This window comes from Lepidochelys kempii, chromosome 9 (assembly GCF_965140265.1).
Source record: "Lepidochelys kempii isolate rLepKem1 chromosome 9, rLepKem1.hap2, whole genome shotgun sequence".
Classification (NCBI taxonomy): domain Eukaryota; kingdom Metazoa; phylum Chordata; order Testudines; family Cheloniidae; genus Lepidochelys; species Lepidochelys kempii.
Window position 1 is genome coordinate 47537860 of NC_133264.1, and position 19999 is coordinate 47557858.

A 19999-nucleotide genomic window follows, 5' to 3' on the forward strand; every position below is an offset into this window, starting at 1 on the left:
TTCCATATAGCACTGGGAAAAGGCCCTTTCTTCCCTTTGTACTTCCACAGAACAAAGTCCTTTCAGAAAAAATGTTCCCAAATGGAACTACATAATTCTGAAATAAAGGTGCAGTTGGGAAGTTAAAGACATTTCAGAGAAAGCTTCCAAGTCATTCACCCAGAAGCAAATAATCATGAACTGAGGGACAAGTCAATGCTCCCCTTTATTATAGCTGCTGTCTTGGTGGTGTAATACCTGTCATGGCTAGCAGCTAATAAAATCTACAACTGAGCAGGACAAGACCTTGCCTACAGTAGGAAAATGATCTGTTGCTGACAGTTTACTGTTAGCAATAGCTCCCCACAACCCCTCATGTAAGTAGTGTTGAAAACAGGTTAGCTGTTAGCACGAAAGGAAGTACACTGTTTTCAGCATCATTACTGAAAGCATGACAAACCGAGTGGCTCACCACACTTAGCGTCACGGAGCTCAGGATAGTTTTGTTCTGTCTACAATAGCCATTAAACCATTTTGAGCATCAGTAGAGGGGGGAACGAGAGGACATCCTTTGCTGATAACTGTCAGCAGCAGGTCCTTTTCCTGGTTGTAGACAAGAATATGCATCTGCACAAGAAGCCCTTTTCTTCTACTGCAACTCCAGTTCAAAATTACATCTGCCACGTTCTGAAATGGCTTCTAGTGCCCCCAGAATCTTCTTGCCTTTTCCTGCTGTTCAGGGATAGACAGAGAGTTTGTAAACTCACTCAGGAAGGTAGATTAAACACAGGATATAATGCACTAAGGTTACCAAAGAGCAAACAAAGTAGAAAACAAAAGCTGCTAGTGTTCAGGCACACAGACAGAAACAGGTGCTAATTCCATACCAATCAACTTCCTTGTAGGGGAATAAAATCCCTTTACAAACATTCTCAAAGCTTTCTCCTTCACTTTACAACTCCCTATCTATCATGCCCCCTTTGTCAGAGATGTGTAGTCACATTTCACCTCTTCCAAACAGCATCTTCATCAGTCTGAGAACACCTAGCACATTTTTGGGTGCTCTTGTAATCTGAAGAAGAATCACTAATCTCAGCAGTGCAACTTCTTATACGGACCATTCCGCTCTTTTCTCTGTATTTGATGCAATGCCCCACAAGACCTCACTTAGATGGCTTCTCTCCACTTCTGCATGTCCTGTGTGAGCAGACTAACAACCAGTTCCAGCAAGAGACCAGATTAAAAGTCCTGGAATCCTAGACAAGAAAAGGATTTCTAAAAGATTCTTTTCATAGGCTAGCACTGAGTCAGAAATGTCTGTTTACCAAGGGCCTGTCTCAAGCAGAAATTTTTTTTTACTGAGGACTGGTGTGCAAATAACTAAAGCAATAGAGTATTTAGAAACTGGAGCAAATATAATAGGAACTGGGAACAGGCCTGCACTGAACGAGAGGGAAAAGCAGTGACACTCTTGTTAGTTAAAATGAAGACAGCAGTTCTAGTCTGCAGCCTTATTTTCAGTTCTTATAACTCTGAGAGAGGAAAATCTGAAAGCAACCAATATTACTATAGATATTAAATGTATCAGCAGAGTATGTACAATTTTTTAAATTGTGTATGCATGCAGGAGTGGAAATGACAACAATCCATCCAGGAGCCTGGTTACTCAAACTGCATTGTGATCTTGTCCTGTTTATAGAAGATACTTTGACAGGGAGAAGATGGGGGAATCTCTCCCTCTGTTTGTGAGACTATGCAGCTGGTCCCTTTCCAATGCCCACCGTACCAGAGCCCAATACCTCCCTAATGCACACTGTTTGTGTAGAGTGGTGGGGTTGGGGGCAACCTCCCCACTAAGTTTGGTGGCGTCCTGAAGCATGTCACTGTGTATGTTATGGAGTATGTATTGGAATGGGGAAACTCTCCTCCCCTGCTCTGTGCCTTCATCCCCATTACCCTGAAGAGCCAGCTTACTCCCTGAAGCATACTGTCCTAAGCTTGTCTGTGTGCTGAGGAATTGGAGATGGGAGATTCCCCTCCCATATACAACAAGACTGGTTATTCCCAGAAGCACATTATTCATGACCCTGTCTGTGTAGGGAGGGATTGAAGTAGGATCTGACATCTTGGGGAGTCCAAGGAAGTTGCAGACCACAAGGAATTCTCTGCTCTATCCTGACACACTCACGTCTGACCCTGGTCTCGAGGGCTGAGTCTGACTTCCTGCAAAGAGCTTACAACAGAAGTTCCTATATTTCGTCTCCTGATAAAAACAAACAACATGTTCTTCCTTGGTGCTTACATTTCAAACCAGCTCAAGTAACCTTTGATCCTGGTTCCTCTTGCTCCAGCCTTACAGACACCCAGCTAACGAGCCAACAAACTGTGAGCTGACTCCCAGCCTGATAGCTAGCTGCAACAGTTCTGAGTAATCCTTCATTCAAGGGCAAGCTTCTTCAGCAAAAACATTAACACCAGCTACTCTCCAGTGGCAGAGTCCAGGTTATTCTGGGACAGTACAGCAGATACATTCACTTTCAGGGGAAAACATCCATTTCCATACCACTTCACCAGGCAGGTGCTGTCATCTTACTTGCCTGATGAAGATAGTGTAAAACAGCGAGAAGATAGTAACAAGAGGCAAATGTGGCTATCTCATATGCTTCCAGAGAGGAATGGCTGGAGAAGGACAATGTCCTATGTACTCTCCCTCTCACAAGAAAAAACATGCTCTCATTCGTGAGTGCAAGCAATTCCATACACGTCTTTCTGAAATCTACAGCAACCCGTCTCTTCTCCCCATACCAATAAGAGAAAATGAGAATACTCCACTGGAGTAAGGTAGTCCTCCAACCTGAGTTACCATGCTTCTTCTCACCCTGTGACCCTGGTTCTGGGGACTCATCAGTTACAAAATAGGATGTACTTCCAACTGCACCACAGGCAACAACTCACTTTTGCACATCCATTCCAGTTCTATATAACTTTTACATATGCATCAGCACAGAAGAGGAGAGTATAATTAATTCACTTTACAAGCCAGAGAGCCTGAAATACACTTACTCCAAAGAATCTGTATTCCTGGTGGCTGGTTGTTCAGGAGCAGGTGATGTCTTTGTTGATGTCCAGTCCAACAAACCCCGTTCACTCTTCTGGTCCTAAAGCTGAAGACCCATATTCAATCCTTTTCTAAACTAGAGGGTCCTGACCATGTCTCCTCCATCTCAGAACAAACAAAATTGATTGTTTGATATAAAATTAATAGGATTATTCCTCTCTGAAGCCACTCTCTTGGAGTTCTGTTCCACTCCTCACCACAAGCTGTTTAGCTGTGTGCTTAAGGAGGAGCTGGGACAGATTTGCTTCTGCTGGCAGTGAAGTCAGGAGGGAGGTGCTGAGTGTAATAATATGCTGTTTCCTGTCTTATGCCAGAGCTGAGAGGTACGTCCCAATGGAGAGGGGGTGGAGAGGAGTTTATGGAGGCGTCCAGGAGTTCAAGCTCCACCTCTTCAACAAAGCAGACTTTGACAGCAGAGGAGGGGTCAAGAGGAAGGCTACTGGCAGCCCCGCTGTGTGCTGTGTCTGTGCATCAGCTGCAAACAGCAGCTTTCAGGACCGTATCAATACAGGGGAATCAAACCACCAAGGCTCTCCACACACACCACGTCTGCCACAGCTAACATCTGGGAACTTTCTCATGCAGAATCGCAAGGCTCTGAGTAAACTGAGACGATGAATTGATGTTGAAATCTGCGTAAAGGTCACTAGAAGCAGAAGTTGGGTGAAAGTCCAGACAGATGCCAGAGAAGAATGTCTGCTAGAAACAACTGGAAAACCAGTTCCAGAGCTGTTGGCTGAAAGTGACACAGGATTTGTGGCTGGAAAGAGCCAATGGCCCATCTAGTCCATCCCTTGTTATGTCAGGTACATTTTACTCTTCAGGAAATACACAATAGATTTTTTTATTTCAGCCCTGGGCTTTCCTTTAAAAAGCATTTGTTAACTGCTCCCATCACACCACATGGCTCCACAGCCAAATCTGGGATTGGAATGTTTTCGAATACGCATCCTAACTCCTATCTCCAGTTCAAACTTGGGAGACGTACACTAAAGAAATCTAAATAAGATAAGTAAATAAATAAAATCATGTTATACCCTTTTCTTGCTCTAAATCCTTGTATTTCTCCCTTTTAACTACCTCTCCACAGCAAAGAAATCAGCTGCCAGATATTACCAATGTCTTATATAAAAGACTTATCAATATCTTTATATCTGAATTTTATTCCTTTATTTCTGCAACAGATCACCCTGTTGGCCCTGGGCTGCTGCCAAGCACTGTGATCCTACCTGCATTGTGTTTCTAAACATCATCTCTGCCGCATCTAATCCGAATCCATTCACACAAGCATTCTTTGTTCTCATTGCCTCTCCCCAAACGTATCATTTTACAATTCCCAGCATTTAAAAACATCTTCCCTTCTTCTGCCCATTTCCCTGATTTACAGGTGCTACCTTTTCCTTGGGCTAAAACCAAATCAAGCCACTTTCCTCCCAAAATGGAACCAAGATCTGTTGTGCTAGTTATCTTAGGACTTGTCTATATGAACATTTAGTTTGCAGTGAGCTGGGATGTAAATCTACACCATAGCCTGCCATGGACTAAGTGTCCTTGTGGACCCTGCTTCAGTGCATTAACAGTTTGTTAGTTCACTTTGATCTAGTCCCATTTCAAAGATGACTAGATCAAAGCGAATTAGCAAACTGTTAATGCACTGCAGCAGCGTCCACACAGACAGTCTGTGGCAAGCTACTGTGGGGGTAGTTTCACATCCCAGCTTGCTGTAAATTAAATGTTGGTGTAGACAAAGCCCTTAATCTTCAGGTACTTCTCCTGACTGCCTGATCTCTCCTGATCCTGTGGCTTCTCTTCACACCAGGTATCACTCCTTCCACCCTCTTTCTTGCTTCTTTTCCTCCTTGCTTTGTTTCCCTTCCTCCCAGTGTTCTGTCCCCTCTTTCCTCACAACCTCTTCCCCAACTTCTCCTCCTACTCCAGTCACTCCTGCCCTGTGTTTTTTGCATCTCCTCCCTGCTTGCCATCTCCTTCATTAGCTCCCATGCTTCCTCCTACCAAATAGTGTCATTCATGCAGCTCTCATACAGCTGATCCACTCTTTAGTGCCTCTAACTGTACCACTCTTTGTAAGACAGGAGGACAGAGTAAGGTGCTGAGCTCTAGCCAGCTTGGAGACCAGATGTAGTGTAAAGAAACAGGTCATCCTGACTAAATTCAAGAAGATGGCAACCTTTTAAGTATTAAGGGTAGGTGACGTGGTCAGTAGATTTAGGAGCAGAGGCAATACTAACTAAGAGTTGGACCCATCTCCTGAACTAAGTCAACTGCTAGTCTGAAAAGTGCAGTATTTATCCATTAAGCAGCACAACTGCTTGGACATTGGAGCTGCTTTTCTCAGAGAAGGGCCAGTCTTTGCCAGGTCAGAAATTAAACTTTCCATTAAAGAAAGTGAGAGCAGTAAAGACAAACGGAACCTCTGAAATGCAAGGACAACTGCCTTTGTTAGGTAACACTAGATGTTTGATATCTCGGATCTAAACCAACACTTATTAGTGAACCTCTTTGCTTTGAAAAACCAGGAAAAAGTTCTCTCTTAAGTGCACTTTTAATATGGATCAAAAAACTCTGTATTTGGGAGGGAAAGAGAGCTGGGAAGATGCAGAAGGGAAATCAGAGAGCACTCACAAACAGAACTGGAGAAAATTGTAGGGCTCTGAGGAATGCAAAGCAATGACTGCAGTGATGTGGCAGACCAAACAGTATAACAACTACAGAACCTTTTGATTAGCAGAGTAGTTTTTATAGCTCAGGGTGGACCACAGTCAAATCCATGTATGAAATCTCGATAGACAGAACAGACAGAAAGCCACAGAGGCCAGATATTTTCCTACAGACTACCTGAGCAGCCATGATACAGGAGCCAGAGAGACTGAGCACCATTTGCTGTTTCCTGAGAACCAATCTAATTCTCCTGTTCTCTCAGCCCCCTAGGAAAGGCAGGGGAGTAGCATGGCCTGGTGCCTCTGTCCTGGAAGTGATTCCTCCTTCACGGCTGTGCTCAGATGCAGGAAGTTGTATAAGCAACATGATGCTTCCCTTTGCCTCCCCACAATACATCCATTGCCCCTGGCAGAAATGAGAGAGGTTCCCAAATTACCACAACTAATACAGTAACAATGTTAGCACATCTACAAAGCTTGCATTACCTGAGCACTGTACACATTGTAAATTATCCTCACTAGAGTTTTTGCCTGTAAAATTATTCTGATTTATAGAAAGGGAAGCTGAGGCAGGCATTGGTGATTTCCCACAGCCACAGGGAGAATATGTGTCAGTGCTGGGATTAGAACTCAAGGGTTCCTGATTTCCTGTCCTGTATAGAGATCACTGGACCCTGGAGAGTAGTGTGGGTACTCACTCTCAGACTCAGCAAGGCCTTTTCTTAGCCTTTGAGTACCAGACTGGAAGATGCCTTCTATGAGAAAATGCTGGAATTTAACCAGATTCTAGGGTTTATGCCATAGCCACTTTGTCCAGATCCATCTGATCAAAGGGCTACAACTTGGGATAAGGCTAATACCTATTGCCAGGATCCTCTGTCAAAGGCATACACAGAACTAGCCCCAGTTCTGCAACCTTACTTTAACTATCTCTTATCTTGCTCTACTCCCACTATACACATCAGTATGCAGCTCTTTGTGAACTTGTAGGATCCCTTTTAGTTCCACCTCTCCCTAGGGGTTTATATCTACAATTTGTAATTTGGCCATGGCACATGTATAGATTCACACATTCTAAGGCCGTAAAGGACCACTACGTTCATTTAATCTCATCTCCTGCAAAGCACATGCCACAGAACTTCACCCATAATTCCTGCCGCAGAGGGAATTATGCTGTCCTGTTATATAAATGAACAGTATTAGAGAGGCCCAATAAACACGTGTTTAAGAAGAGTGTATCTTTAAAGACATAGGTTTAACAGCATACCCAGTCATCCAAAACATTTCATGTATGGAGGGGGATGATTTACAATTGCTGTGGGGAACATACATTTATATTTCTTGACTTTTCTGCACAAAAATCTAGCCATAATGCTGCACTCATCATACACTGCATTAAACAGGAACATTCAGTTGCGTATACCATAAGGTAGAAACCACTGAAACCCTCAGCAGGCAATAATGGAATCTCTCTGCCACAAACCAAACCATGTACCACCTTCCAGCATCTTCTTATGGCTTGGTTAGTAAAGCAGCTGCCATTTCAACAATGGGTGAACAGCACTGTTAGACTTCCCCCAGTGAGGGGGCCATGAGTGGAGCTGAGAGCTTTTCTAACCAGACAGAATCTTCAGATTTAGAAAGTGAGGAGAAGGAGAAATGGAGGGAGGATGGAAGTGGTCTGATAAATCCTACCGTGAAGCTGTTGTTGACATTCTTAGTGCTAGATTCTGCCACACTGGCATCTGTCAGATCAACCTCATCAAAAATTATCGACTGAGGAAAAAACAACAAAAAACAGGTGTGTAAGAAACATCCCCAATGGGATTCCTATATAAATATCAGCCCCATACTCTCCAGTAGGGATCTGTTTTGAAAGGGTCTGGGACTGACAGTATGAAATTGGACTCACAAGAACAGTTCCATGAATGCACCAGTGCCCACATTTGCCCCAGCCTCCCTTCTCAGTTAACGTTCAGGGATCACTTTCACGGCATAGTTACATTTTGTCGTTGTTACTGTAAATGTAGTACTTATGAAGGAGTAAGATTAAAAACCCTAAAGAATAGCTACGGTCAGTCAAGATACTGACAAGGCGAGTGAGGTAATATCTTTTATTGGACCAACTTCTGTTTTAGAGAGAGACAAGCTTTTGAGCTTACACAGAGCTCTAGGTCAGTGGTTCTCAAAGCCGGTCCGCAGCTTGTGCAGGGAAAGCCCCTGCCGGGCCGTGCCGCACTGGTTTACCTGCCGCGTACACAGGTTCGGCTGATCGCGGATCCCACTGGCCGTGGTTCGCCGCTCCAGGCCAATAGGGGCTGCGGGAAGCGGCGCGATCAAGGGACGTGCTGGCCGCTCTTCCTGCAGCCCCCATTGGCCTGGAGCGGCAAACCGCGGCCAGTGGGTGCCACAATCGGCTGAACCTGTGGACACAGCAGATAAGCAAACCAATCCGGCCCGGCAAGGGCTTTCCCTGCACAAGCGGCGGACCGGCTTTGAGAACCACTGCTCTAGGTCACTAATATGGCAAATTCTAGGTTTCCCAGGTCTTCCCTTCATCCACATTTTCTCCCACCTACTTCAGTTCCTATTGGGTTTTAGCTCAGTCCCAACTATAGAGGATGGAGAGGTAGGTCTGACACACAGCATCATTGCTGGATTCCCAAAAATCCATTGTGTTTTAAACACAAAGGAGCATAGTATTTCAAACTGTGCAGCTGAGTAAATGGAGGCTTCTGTTGTGATAAAGCCTACGGACAGACACCTCAAAGGCCGCTGCTCTCTCCTGGATCGAGGGCTCACTGCTCACATACACCCACACACCTCCATCCTCCCAGCAGCCCTTTCCTCTGGCTCAGATGCACACTCAGCACCTCACCTTTGCAGTTTTTGCGTAGTAGAGTGTTCGTCCTCGCAGTTTGAAATATCGCCTCTTCCAGCGCTGGAATGAGCTGGTCTGTTTCATCAGCATCCCCTCTTTTATGACAGTCTAGAAGCCAAGAAAATACAGGGTGAAATTTTATTCACACACAACCCTCTCCAATACACACCACAAGACGACTACTCAGATTTATATCAATATTCTTAGCACCCTCTGCTGGAAACCCTTCACAAATTCATTCAATTGAGCAGGTGATTTTATCAACGTTTTGGACTGTAACAGAAAACGTAACACATTCTGGGGTGGCATTCAAGCCCTGACACTATGATGTTATGATTTTACAGGGATACAGATCCTAGATCTGTTCAGGTGATCTTCTCTAGGTGTAACTGTGATGCAGCATGTATAACAGCCATACTCACTGGATCACACTCCAGCCATGTCCAATCAGAATCCTGTGATCTTAGAGTGACTATGAACACACACACCTGGTTACACCAGGCCTGTTCATTCCTGCCATGTGAGGCCATCAGCATTTAACTAGTACAGGAGGTAATCTGCAGGCATACAGGGGTGAAGAGAGAAGCAACAGCAAGGCAGGAAAAGTCTCCAGCTTCAACATTTGGCATTTTTCAGATATTCTTGGCACTGCCTCAGTGCTCTCTGGCTGGCTGCCATTTCCCAGGGCTGAACTGCCAAAACTCTCTACGCACACTGCTCTGGTTTTTTTTCATTGCTCCATAGCTAGAATGACACACGAGCATAGACACACCCCATACACTCATTCACATACTATGCATATGAAGGCTACACAGATATATTTAGTCCACATTCATTTAATCTTACATCAACAAATACATCTGTTACTCCAGCAAAGGGCAGATCCCGGATAGCAAGAGCTACATTAAAATAACCTCCAGGTTCTATCTTTAAAATAGAAAAAAAGCAAAAAATTTAGCATCAAGATTTCAACATTATCTTACTGGCTGTGCATATATGCTGCCAGTGCTTCGGAACAGCAACAGCCATAGTGTGGGGTCTCAATGCTCCAGAACTCTTTCCTCTCCTCCAACGGAAACATATTCTCCAGTAACCCAAATCTGTCAGTGACAGAGTCCTATCGCATAACACCCAAGTAAGAGACAAAGAACAAATGCTTTGGTAATGCTGTATGACAGGTTATTCTCTAACTGTAGGCTAGGAAAATGACACACATTTAACATACTAGGGATCTCAGCGAAACACAGGCTTAAAGAGTCAGGTCAACTGATGAGTATCAATTAAGACATAAACCTTACCCTCACTGCATAGTTGCTGACAAGCTACTACACTGATGTGAAATACATCAGAGAGCTGGTGGAAAAATACTCTTGTATTATTCCAAGGATTTAATGCTTTTTTTTTTACAAATCCTTACAAGGGCACTAAAGTTGCTTTTTAAAGTGCTTAATCTGCTGTGTAAAGCTGTAATGTGGGCCCTTGCTTTCTGAAACAGCTGCAGATTTTAATACTTTCTGCAAACTGGCCTTTGCCAAACTCAAAGCCCAAGTTTTCTCAAAAAGCCCTTGGAAAGAGTACTGACTACAAGAAACGTCAGTATGACCCAGTACACACCTCCATAGCCTTGGGTCAAGCTAACCTCAAACTAGAAAATGATAATGGGGTGGGTGGCAGCACACTGCTCTTAATACTCTCAATGAAAACCCTGTGGGACAAGAGTGGGCTCCTCCATACGTCCAGCCCAACCACTGTGTTCAATAGTGCCCTTCTACCACTGGAAGGAGAGGAGAAGAGTGGTTTCTTGCCAACGAGCTCATCAATACCTCCCCATCATCTCTATTTGAGGTTGAAGAGGTGTCTCTACCGCTAAGCCCATCTAAATCCCCACCCCAGCCTGTACCGCTGCAGCGCTTCTATGTCGAGCTGGAGAATGTACAGGCAAGCATAACTCCACTCTGCCACAGGCCCATCCTCCACTATCTACAAACCAGGAGATGCTGGCTTGTAGGCCCAAGTACTCCCGCAAGGCTGAGGCCTGGCCACTAGTGCTCTTTTCCCTCAACAGCTCCACCCTAACAGACTCAGCTATTGATTGAGATACTAGCTGATTCACTGACAGTGCCTAACCTCATTCCAGCCAGCAAGACCAGAATCTGTATTTTCTTGAGCACTAAAAGTAACCAAAAATTGTAAAACTAAAGACAAAGCCCTAACTGATGAGGAAGGCACCCCTCTTCCGTCTCAGCTCCATGCTCCCTAAAAAAGGGGTGCCAAAAGACATTCTGGAAATCCATCTTCCACATGTCACAATGGCAATATATGCCGGAGGAATACACAAGATTAGAAAGACCAGGACTATTCAAAATTTCATGGCAGTTTGAATGCCGTGGCTCCTCATTAGCTCAGTACACTACAGAGAAGCTCAGAAACAAGACCGGAGGGCTGGCTTAGAGGTGGTGCTATGTAGCGCTGTGCAGGAAATCTGTGTTCAGTTACTGACCCTGGTCTGACCCCCCCCATTGCAAGAGGGGCTGGACATCCCTAGGAGAGGGAGTAGCTAGAATCACTCCCATCTTTAGATGCTTAGGAGGAAGGGTGATCTAGAAGTAGGGTGCTAGCCTAAGACCTTCGAGACCTGGATTTAATCGCCTGCCCCACCACAGTTCCCTGTGTGACCTTGGGCAAGTAACTTAGTCTCGTTGTTCCCCACCTGTAAAAAGAGGATAGCACTGCCCTGCCTCACAGGCGTGTTGTGAGGATAAATACATTAAATATGGAAAGGTGCTCAGATATTGGGGGCCATAAAAATACTTAAGATGGACAGATAAGGGAGCAACATCTGACAGACTTTGCCAAAAGTCCTCTGCAGTCCTTCTTGGTCAGAAGTATTTGGGGGGGGTGGGGGAGAGAGAGAGAGAGAGAGAGAGAGAGAGGGCGCATGGAAAGATGGTGAGAGGGGAGAGATTCTTGGGATTCTGACAGAAACAAGGAATAATCTTTTCCAGTCCAGGAGGACGGGGACAGGGACGGGATGGGACAGATACCAAACAATGCCAGGCTCTGAGTTTGGTGTCTGGGAGAGAATGAGACTAATCATCTAAAGGATCCCTGGAAGTAAATCCCAGAGATTCCAGTGTCAGCACTCAAGCAGGAGGCCTGCTTAAATGATGCCAACAGAAACCAGAACACACCAAGTGGGTTATTTCAACCTCTTCTTCCAGTGCTCCTTGTTCTAAGACACACCTGCTTTGAGAGCAGCCAGAATCTGAGCCTTCCAGGCTCAGCCCACAGCTTCCTGGCTGGCTTGAACTCTTCCCCAGCCTGCAGTCAAAGTACAAGTTAGTCTGTAACAGAACGGCATCTCTGCTTTTTCTCAAAATCCCATTTTGTTCCGCTCACTCCTTCTACCTTCTGTACTGCTGCTCACATCCCGCCCCCAATCTGATCAGGATGCTCCCTCACCTCCACGGACATCACTCACCTCTGCAAGAGACGTGCACTCCTCCATCTCCTCCTTTAAATCAAGCTCTTTTTTAAAAAAGAAAAAAATACCCTACAGAGTGGTCACCTCACCCCTCCCTTAAGAAGCAGTTTATGTCACTCTAGTGTATAACTACAGAAAACCTCAGCGCTACATAACTCAGACATGAAAGGCCAGTGAGAACCCCACACGGTTCTTGCTCTTTCTCACACACACGGCTCGGGAGAGAATGAGCCTCTGGTTTAGCGCTGCCCATCTCTGCATGAGAGCTGTTCTATTTATAGGCAAACAGACAGCTCAGTAAAAAGTTTGGTGGGTTTGGGCGGAAAGGGCTGGCGATAAGATCAAGATGACTTTATAAAACTTTTCAGACTGCTGCTTTTTTTGTACTGTTTTCATTTTACAGTCCCTCTCCACTGACAGTGGAATGCCAGTGAGTAAAGTTTGCTGGAGAGAGGGCCACGCCCTGTCAGCAAGAAGACATTTAATGAAGATAAACTAACACCTGGTCTATGCTACAGAGCTAGGTCGAGGTAAGGCAGCTTACGTTGACCCAATTGTGACCGTGTCCACACTACAGCCTTGCTCCCACTGACCTAACTGCCCTGCTACACCGTCATAATAACTCCACCTCCACGAGAGGCATAGGGTTTATGTTGGTGTAGTTAGGGCAACCAGCCAGAGCCTGGCTCCTCCTCTCCCCCCTGGACTCCTGGCTCTGATCCAGGCTCCCAGCTCTGAGCCTGGCTGTCACCCAGGCTCCCTACTCCTGGAGCCTGGATGGCTGCCAGGATCCCCGTGGGGAGCGGGGACGCAGCTGTTCTCCTGGTATGGAGCTCCATGTGGAGCTGAGAGCCCTGGCAGCAGTACCCAGGCTCCCAGCAGAAGTGGAGTTGAGAGCCTGGGCTGGGCTCCCAATGAGGAGCTCCACAAGGAGCTGAGAGTCCAGGATCTCAGCCCCTCACACTGCTCCTCTTAAGTCAGTGAAAGCACTCCTGGTGAGGACACGCATCACCGACAGAAGGAGGGTAGTGTGGACATGAAAAACCACTGGCTGTAATCTGACCTAATATAGATTGACTTAAATTTGTAGTGTAGACATGCCCTAAGAAGCTGAGGTAATCATTTCTTTCCCCCATCACAAACACACCAGAACTTTTTAAAAAGCTTGTTAACTAAGGATCTACAGCAGTGGTTCTCAACCTGCAGCCTGTGAGCCACTTGCAGCCCAGTCAGCAGAGCTGCGGCCTATGTGACATCCTCAGGGCCATGGAGGTAGTATTGGATTTGACATTGTGGGCCACATATGCAGCCCACAATAGTAAAGAGGTTGAGAACCACTGAATTAGGCAAGTATCTAGATGAGGTGATGTACCCCCTGGAAGAACTCTGCTTACCCCCAGGAGTACACATATCCCTGGTTGAGAACTATTGATCTACACTGACCAGACAACTGTAGTTAGTAACCAACTGTTTCCGAGTAAGGTAGGGGGGAAAAAAAGAAAAAAGAATGTAGCCTATTGTTCAGTGCTGTACATTGTGGGGAATCCTTTTAAGCCACTGTGGTCATCAGCTGATGCTCTGAAGTAAAATGGAATTTCATTACTTGTATCCTCTGAGGAATAACTACATTGGTCATAAGATTATTTGGGTTCTATTTTCAGTCCAGCTACAATATCTGGCTCTCTGACATCTTGTGGCAGGATTCCACAGGCTGCCTATAAAGTGTGAAGGGCAGAGTATTCCCTCATATTTAATTTACCCTGATTTGTTGTTAGTTTTATCAAGTAAGCCCTGGTGATTTAGTTAGGGGCAATGTAAGAATGTTCCTGCAACAGATTGACAGTTTAAAATAATGACATACAAAGCAGATATCCTCACATACAATGTTGAAGGATGTGATTAGACAGCTAGAAGACCCCACAACCCAAACAAGTACTCCCAACACCTGGACTTTTCTGCATATTCCATGTGTTTGTCTTTAGAATGTAAGAGCTTCAGGGCATGGACTGCCTTTATTTTTATGTATTGTGCAACTTTAACCACGGTGCTGGTCCTAAACAAGTAAATAAATAAAAAGAATAATAATTAAAAGATGAGTAAGAACTGAAATCCCTTGAGCAAGGGTTCTTTGATCTCTTGTCAGCTTTGGCAACACTAGGGAATTTCACTAAAAAGTTACCACCAGTTTAGCTGTATCAATGGGGTAGTATTTCTTCATAAAATTCCTAGTGTAGACATGGTCTATAAAGGAGCAAATTCACTTGCTTTAACTGAGTTTTTAGGAAGCTTGACACCTTTACAGCTGAAAACAACAGTCATAGTTCAGCCAATCATTAAGATAATGAATATGCACTGCATGAGTCAAATATTTTGTCAAGAAAAATGCTGTCAGATTACTACCTGATTACTAAAAAGAAAAGGAGTACTTGTGGCACCTTAGAGACTAATCAATTTATTTGAGCATGAGCTTTCGTGAGCTATAGCTGATTAGTACAATCAGATTACCTCTGCCAGCTTCCCTCTCCAATGGTCTCATTGCTGTTGCCACTAGGACTAGATTGTATCCAGCCAAGAGTTTTCAAGAAACTAACATGAGATGGCTGAGCAGCTAACCAAAATATGTAATCTATTATTAAAATCAGATATCATACCGCAGAATTAGAGGCTAGCCTTTGTTGTACCTCAGACAAGTGAGCCTTACTTACCTGGTAAATGAAAGAAATGATCAAAGATACTGCTTTGGGCACTTAAACACACATATGGAAAATTAGTAAAGTAGAAAGAAATGTGATCTAATGGTTAAAGGAGGGACACCGAGCCCTGGTCTACACCTAAGTTCCTTCTGAGCTGCAGGCTATAAGGGCCGTGCAGGGGGGAAGAGGCTCCCCTCCCCCAGCCCTGCCCAGCCCCACCCCACTGGAGCTGCAGCAACCAGGGAGAGGTGCCACTTTCCCAGCCCAGCCCAGCCCAGCCCAAGCTGCCACGGCCGGGAAGAGGCACCTCTCACCCGACCCTGAACTGCTGTGGCTAGAGAAAGCTGGGGGAGTCTTCTCTCCCCACTGCAGTCCCGGGGCAGCCTGCATCCCAAACCCCTCATCCCCGACCCCACCCCAGAGCCCACCCACCTTGTAACAATGCTGATCCTGGCAGGATCCAACTGAGTGCCAATTCAGGACAAACTGCTTCAAGCAGGGCAGTTACAGCCCAAGGCTGGGGTTTTCCCACCTCTAAGGCAAACCAAGCCAGCCAAACAGAGCAGATTTTGGTCTCACCCCACTGGTTAACCACAGGTCACACAAGCAATTCCCTTAGACACTCCAGTTTCCCAGTATCTCCACCAGTGCCACTCATTATTGGGATGAACGGTTATGAAAACCAATACCCCAGTAAAAGAAAAAAGGTTCTCTCAATCCCAAAGGACGAAGCTGCAAACCCAGGTCAATATACAAATCAAATCTTACCCACAAATCATGCTGTTGCCAAACCTTTAGAATCTAAAATATAAAGGTTTATTCATAAAAGGAAAAAAATATAGATGAGAGCTAGAATTGGTTAAATGGAATCAATTACATACAGTAATGGCAAAGTTCTTGGTTCAGGCTTGCAGCAGTGATAGAATAAACTGCAGGTTCAAACCAAGTCTCTGGAGTACATCCACATCTGGGACAGCTTTCAGTCCTTGGTTCAAAGCTTCAGTGTAGCAAAGTTCCTCCAGAGGTATGAAGACAAGATGGAGGAGCTGCAGCAGCTTTTTATATTCTCATGCCATGTGGTCTTTCTTTCTTTGTTCCAAAGACAAGGCATGGCATGGAAAAACCTCAAGTTCTGTCCATAGGCATGTCTCTCCATACCTTGCTGAGTCACAAGGCATGTCTGCCTTCTCTCAATGGGTCAATTGTATATCTGATGGTCCTTAATGGGCCATCAAGCAGGCTAGGTAGAGCTGCCACCAACTTGTCTGGGGTGTCACCCAGAAGCATAGCACAAATTTGAAATACAGACAGTATAGAGCCAATACTTATAACTTTAAATACAAAAATGATACTGGCATTCAGATTGCATAATCATAACCAGCAAACCATAACCTTGTCTTAAACACCTTATTTGACCCCCTTTATACAAGATTTGGTGCCACTACGGGACCTTGGTTGCAACCATGTTCTATATGGTCCCAGTTCAAGTCAATAACGTGACACCCCTGCGCACCCCAACCCTCTGCCCCAGTCCTGAGCCCCCTCCCACACCCCACATCCCCGGCCCCACCCCAGAGCCCATACCCCGCTACATCCCAACCCTCTGCCCTAGCCCTGAGCTCCCCCCCATACCACAATCCCCTCATCCCTGGCCCCACCCCAGAGACTGCACCCCCAGCCAGAGCCAGCCCACCCCCCCCCAGCACAACCCTGAGCCCTCTCCTGCTCCCCTATCCCCTCATCCCTGGCCCCCCGCAGAGCCTTCACCCCCCCCCCCCGCACACCAACCCTCTGTCCCAGCCCTGAGCCCCTTTCCCACACTCCAAACCCCTCGGCCCTACCCCCACCACACATCACCTCCATATTGGTGCACATAACAAAATTCATTCCACACATGGACATAAAAAATTAAAGGGAACACTGATCTACATTACAGAGTTAGGTTGACATAAGGCAGCTTACATCAACCTAACTCTGTCTATACTAAAATGAAGCTCCCACCAATGTAGCTCACCCACTACACTGAATTAATAACGCCATCTCCGCGAGCACAGTGCTTCAGTCGATGTAGTTAGATCAACTCAGTCTCAGTGTAGACAGTATGTTGCTTACATTGACTGTTGCTGCCTTTCATACGCCGTCCCACAATGCCCCACACTGATAGTTAAATTAGTACAAACACTGCTGGCGAGCATGCGCACTGCCGACATAAGGAGCGTAGTGAGGACATGCACAGTTTAATTTTTGTGGTGGCTGTAAGTCGATGTAACTTAGGTCAACTTAATTTTGTACTGTAGACATGCCCTCAGTTAGGACGCCTCAGCTCTGTTCCCAGTTCTTATACTGAGATGTGGCTTATTACCAGAGAGATTACTGATAAACTCAGGAAACTGAGTAGCAGATACCACCTCCTCAGTCCCCCCAAAACCTGTGTGGCGCATATAAAAAGCTCAATATTCTTCTGTTGGGTGGCTGGGGGAGGCATGCCACCCTTCCCATTCTCCGGTCAGCATGTCTTGGGCTGGGCCAGCCCGGGGCTGTCTGGGCTGGCCCAGGGGTTGGGGCTGCTGGGGCCGGTCCGGGGCGGCTCGGGATGCTGGGGCCAGTCCGGGACGGCTGGGGCCAGTCTGGGGCTGCTCAAGCTGGCACGGCTGGGGCCAGCATGGGGCTCCTTCAGCAGCGGGGGAGGGGAGACTTGAGTTTCCGGTGGATCCAGGGCTTTTCCAGCCATGGGGAACGGGGTGCTCAGGGGCGAGCCTCCCTGAAGGGGGTGTCCACCCGCCACCCATGCTTATTACAACAATCTGTAACCCACTAACCCATCTTTTTGTTTTGTTTTGTCCTATGAATGCACAGGTGTTCACAGGTCACTCTACCTTGAATCGTCACTTACAATATGTGACAGGTTTCAGAGTAGCAGCCGTGTTAGTCTGAATTCGCAAAAAGAAAAGGAGTACTTGTGGCAGCTTAGAGACTAACAAATTTATTTGCGCATAAGCTTTCCGATTAAGTGAGCTGTAGCTCACGAAAGCTTATGCTCAAATAAATTGGTTAGTCTCTAAGGTGCCACAAGTACTCCTTTTCTTTTTATAATGTGTGCTAACTATTTATGCTAAACAATCTGTTCCACCTTGCATTTAGCTTTGACACTCAGAATGCCATGCCAGACCTGAAAAGAGCTCTGTGCAGCTCGAAAGCTTGTCTCTCTCACCAACACAAGTTGGTCCAATAAGAGCTATAATCTCACCCATCTTGTACCTCTTGAACAAGTCACTTAGGCTTTGTCTACACTAACACTTTTGTCGGTAAAACTTCTGTTGGTCAGAGGTGTGAAAAAAACAACAACACATCCCCGACTTACAAAAGTTTCATCGACAAAAGTGCTGGTGTGGACAGCGCTATGTTGGCAGAAGACACTCTCCCGCCGACACAGAGGGACAGCGCTCTTAAATCAGATGGGAATAGATTAACAGTCAGGAAATATGGGAAATGTTGCATCTGTATGGGAAAGGAAAACTTACATGCCAACACATCAGTCACTCAGCTCCCTCATAAGACAAGCCCAATCAGAGAGCTTCCAGCAAAGCCATTAAAATAGATGAATACTCCGGTCAGCCTCTTACAACAAAGAGAATGAAAAGCCCATCACCACAGCCTGACACAGGATGGGTTAGTAGCTGAACAACTCCTGGTAGTGCTACTGCTTAAACCCTTTTATACCTTCCACAGGCTCCAAGCATCTTTCCAAAACACATTTATCAGAGGATATATGTACATAAAGTTCAGATCAACCCAGCAGCTACAGCAAAGCTGAAAGATAAGAGCTCAAATCCATGTAGAGACATGTCTAAAGCCAAAAACAGTGGCTTAAATGTTATCTGAACACTAGTGTATAGAAGAGAGATTTAAAAGGGTCCTAATCCTTTAGTGTGAGCTATGTAGACTTAGATCAAACATGAGATATATTGTATCTTCGACCATCTTACACAATACATAAAACATGCTAAAACATTCCTTGTGTTATTAGGCTGCAAGAACTCCATTACCTCTACAACACTGCAGCACAGCAACAAAGTGCACTCTCTCTCTCTCATGAAAACTTCAGCTCTGGAACATGACTATTGAAGCATATAAGAACCTCCAGTACTAACAAACAATTGCATTGCCTCTATTATACTGCAACCTGGCAACATTACCTTAGTTCTCCTACAGCACCAAATCTGGAAAGCTCCAGCACTAAAACATGATTGCATTACTAGGGCTCAAAAAAATGCATTCATCAGAGGCAAGTCAAATTATTGCCCAAGAATGCTTTTTTCCACCAGGCCTGCCTGTCATGCCTCTCATTCTGCCCGCTTTTAGAATGAGTAGTGCATTGATCACAGGAACATTCCATGCTCCCTTTGATACAGGAATAATGAACACACAAGACGAAAGCACATCCAGGAACAGAGCAAGGGTTCTTGACCTCAAAGTCACAACCATCCAGCACTTCCCCTTCTGCTAAATAAGAGAGGAGCGGGCGGGGCTGTCTTGGCCAAGTGGGAAGGAAGGGTCAGTGGGCAAGTCCTGGTATGGTGACGTGAAAAAGTTGAGAACTACTAGAATAGAGGAAAGACAAAAGAGTCATATCCCAAGGAAGGAGGGAGACAGGAGTTCTGATTCCCCTCAATAAGTATCTGGAGGGGCAAGGAGACTAGTGTAACATCCTCACTGCACACCAGGGTTTCTTCAATATTGCAGCAGCCTTCTTCAGTAGCTGATAGATTTAGGGCCAAATCCTGCTCATTTTACTCCACATAGTTGTCCTATTGACTGCAATGAGACTACACCCATGAGTAAGGTGTAATTCAGACATGTACTTAGTACTGAAAGGATCTTGTAAATTTTTGATCTCTGTTACTTTGTAACAACTGTTTTTATCAAAAGCTGTTCAGTATTTATGTATCAACTTGTGCTTTTAAGTCCATTTTTTCTCATTTACTTACAAGTTGCCTTTAAAACATTTTTTTTAAATTTTTCACTGTTTGTAATGCCCTTTCAGAAAGCTCAAAATACCTCTGATCACCTCAAAACACCTTGATCTCTGCAACAGCAACTTCAAGGGAAATCAACATAGCTCTGATTTGTTAACTTGCATCCACAGTACCAGCAGAAGAAGAGAAC

At 45.4% G+C, this 19999-nt stretch overlaps 1 protein-coding gene across 6 annotated transcripts in view; it reads right to left on the bottom strand.

Moving 5' to 3' along the window:
- Positions 1–19999, bottom strand: part of DGKD (diacylglycerol kinase delta) — an 80104-nt gene that overhangs the window by 49842 nt on the left and 10263 nt on the right. For 5 of the 6 annotated variants that reach the window (XR_012160825.1, XM_073360184.1, XM_073360183.1 and 2 more), the window contains exons 2-3: positions 8654–8764; positions 7471–7551 (exon numbers count right to left, since the gene is read on the bottom strand). Coding sequence is in view for 4 of the 6 variants with exons in the window: in XM_073360184.1 (XP_073216285.1) it covers positions 7471–7551; positions 8654–8764 (192 nt within the window). In the remaining 2 variants the exon portion in view is untranslated. Of the gene's footprint in view, positions 1–3042; positions 3604–7470; positions 7552–8653; positions 8765–19999 lie in introns of those variants that run through there. The other variant, XM_073360185.1, reaches the window with a different exon arrangement.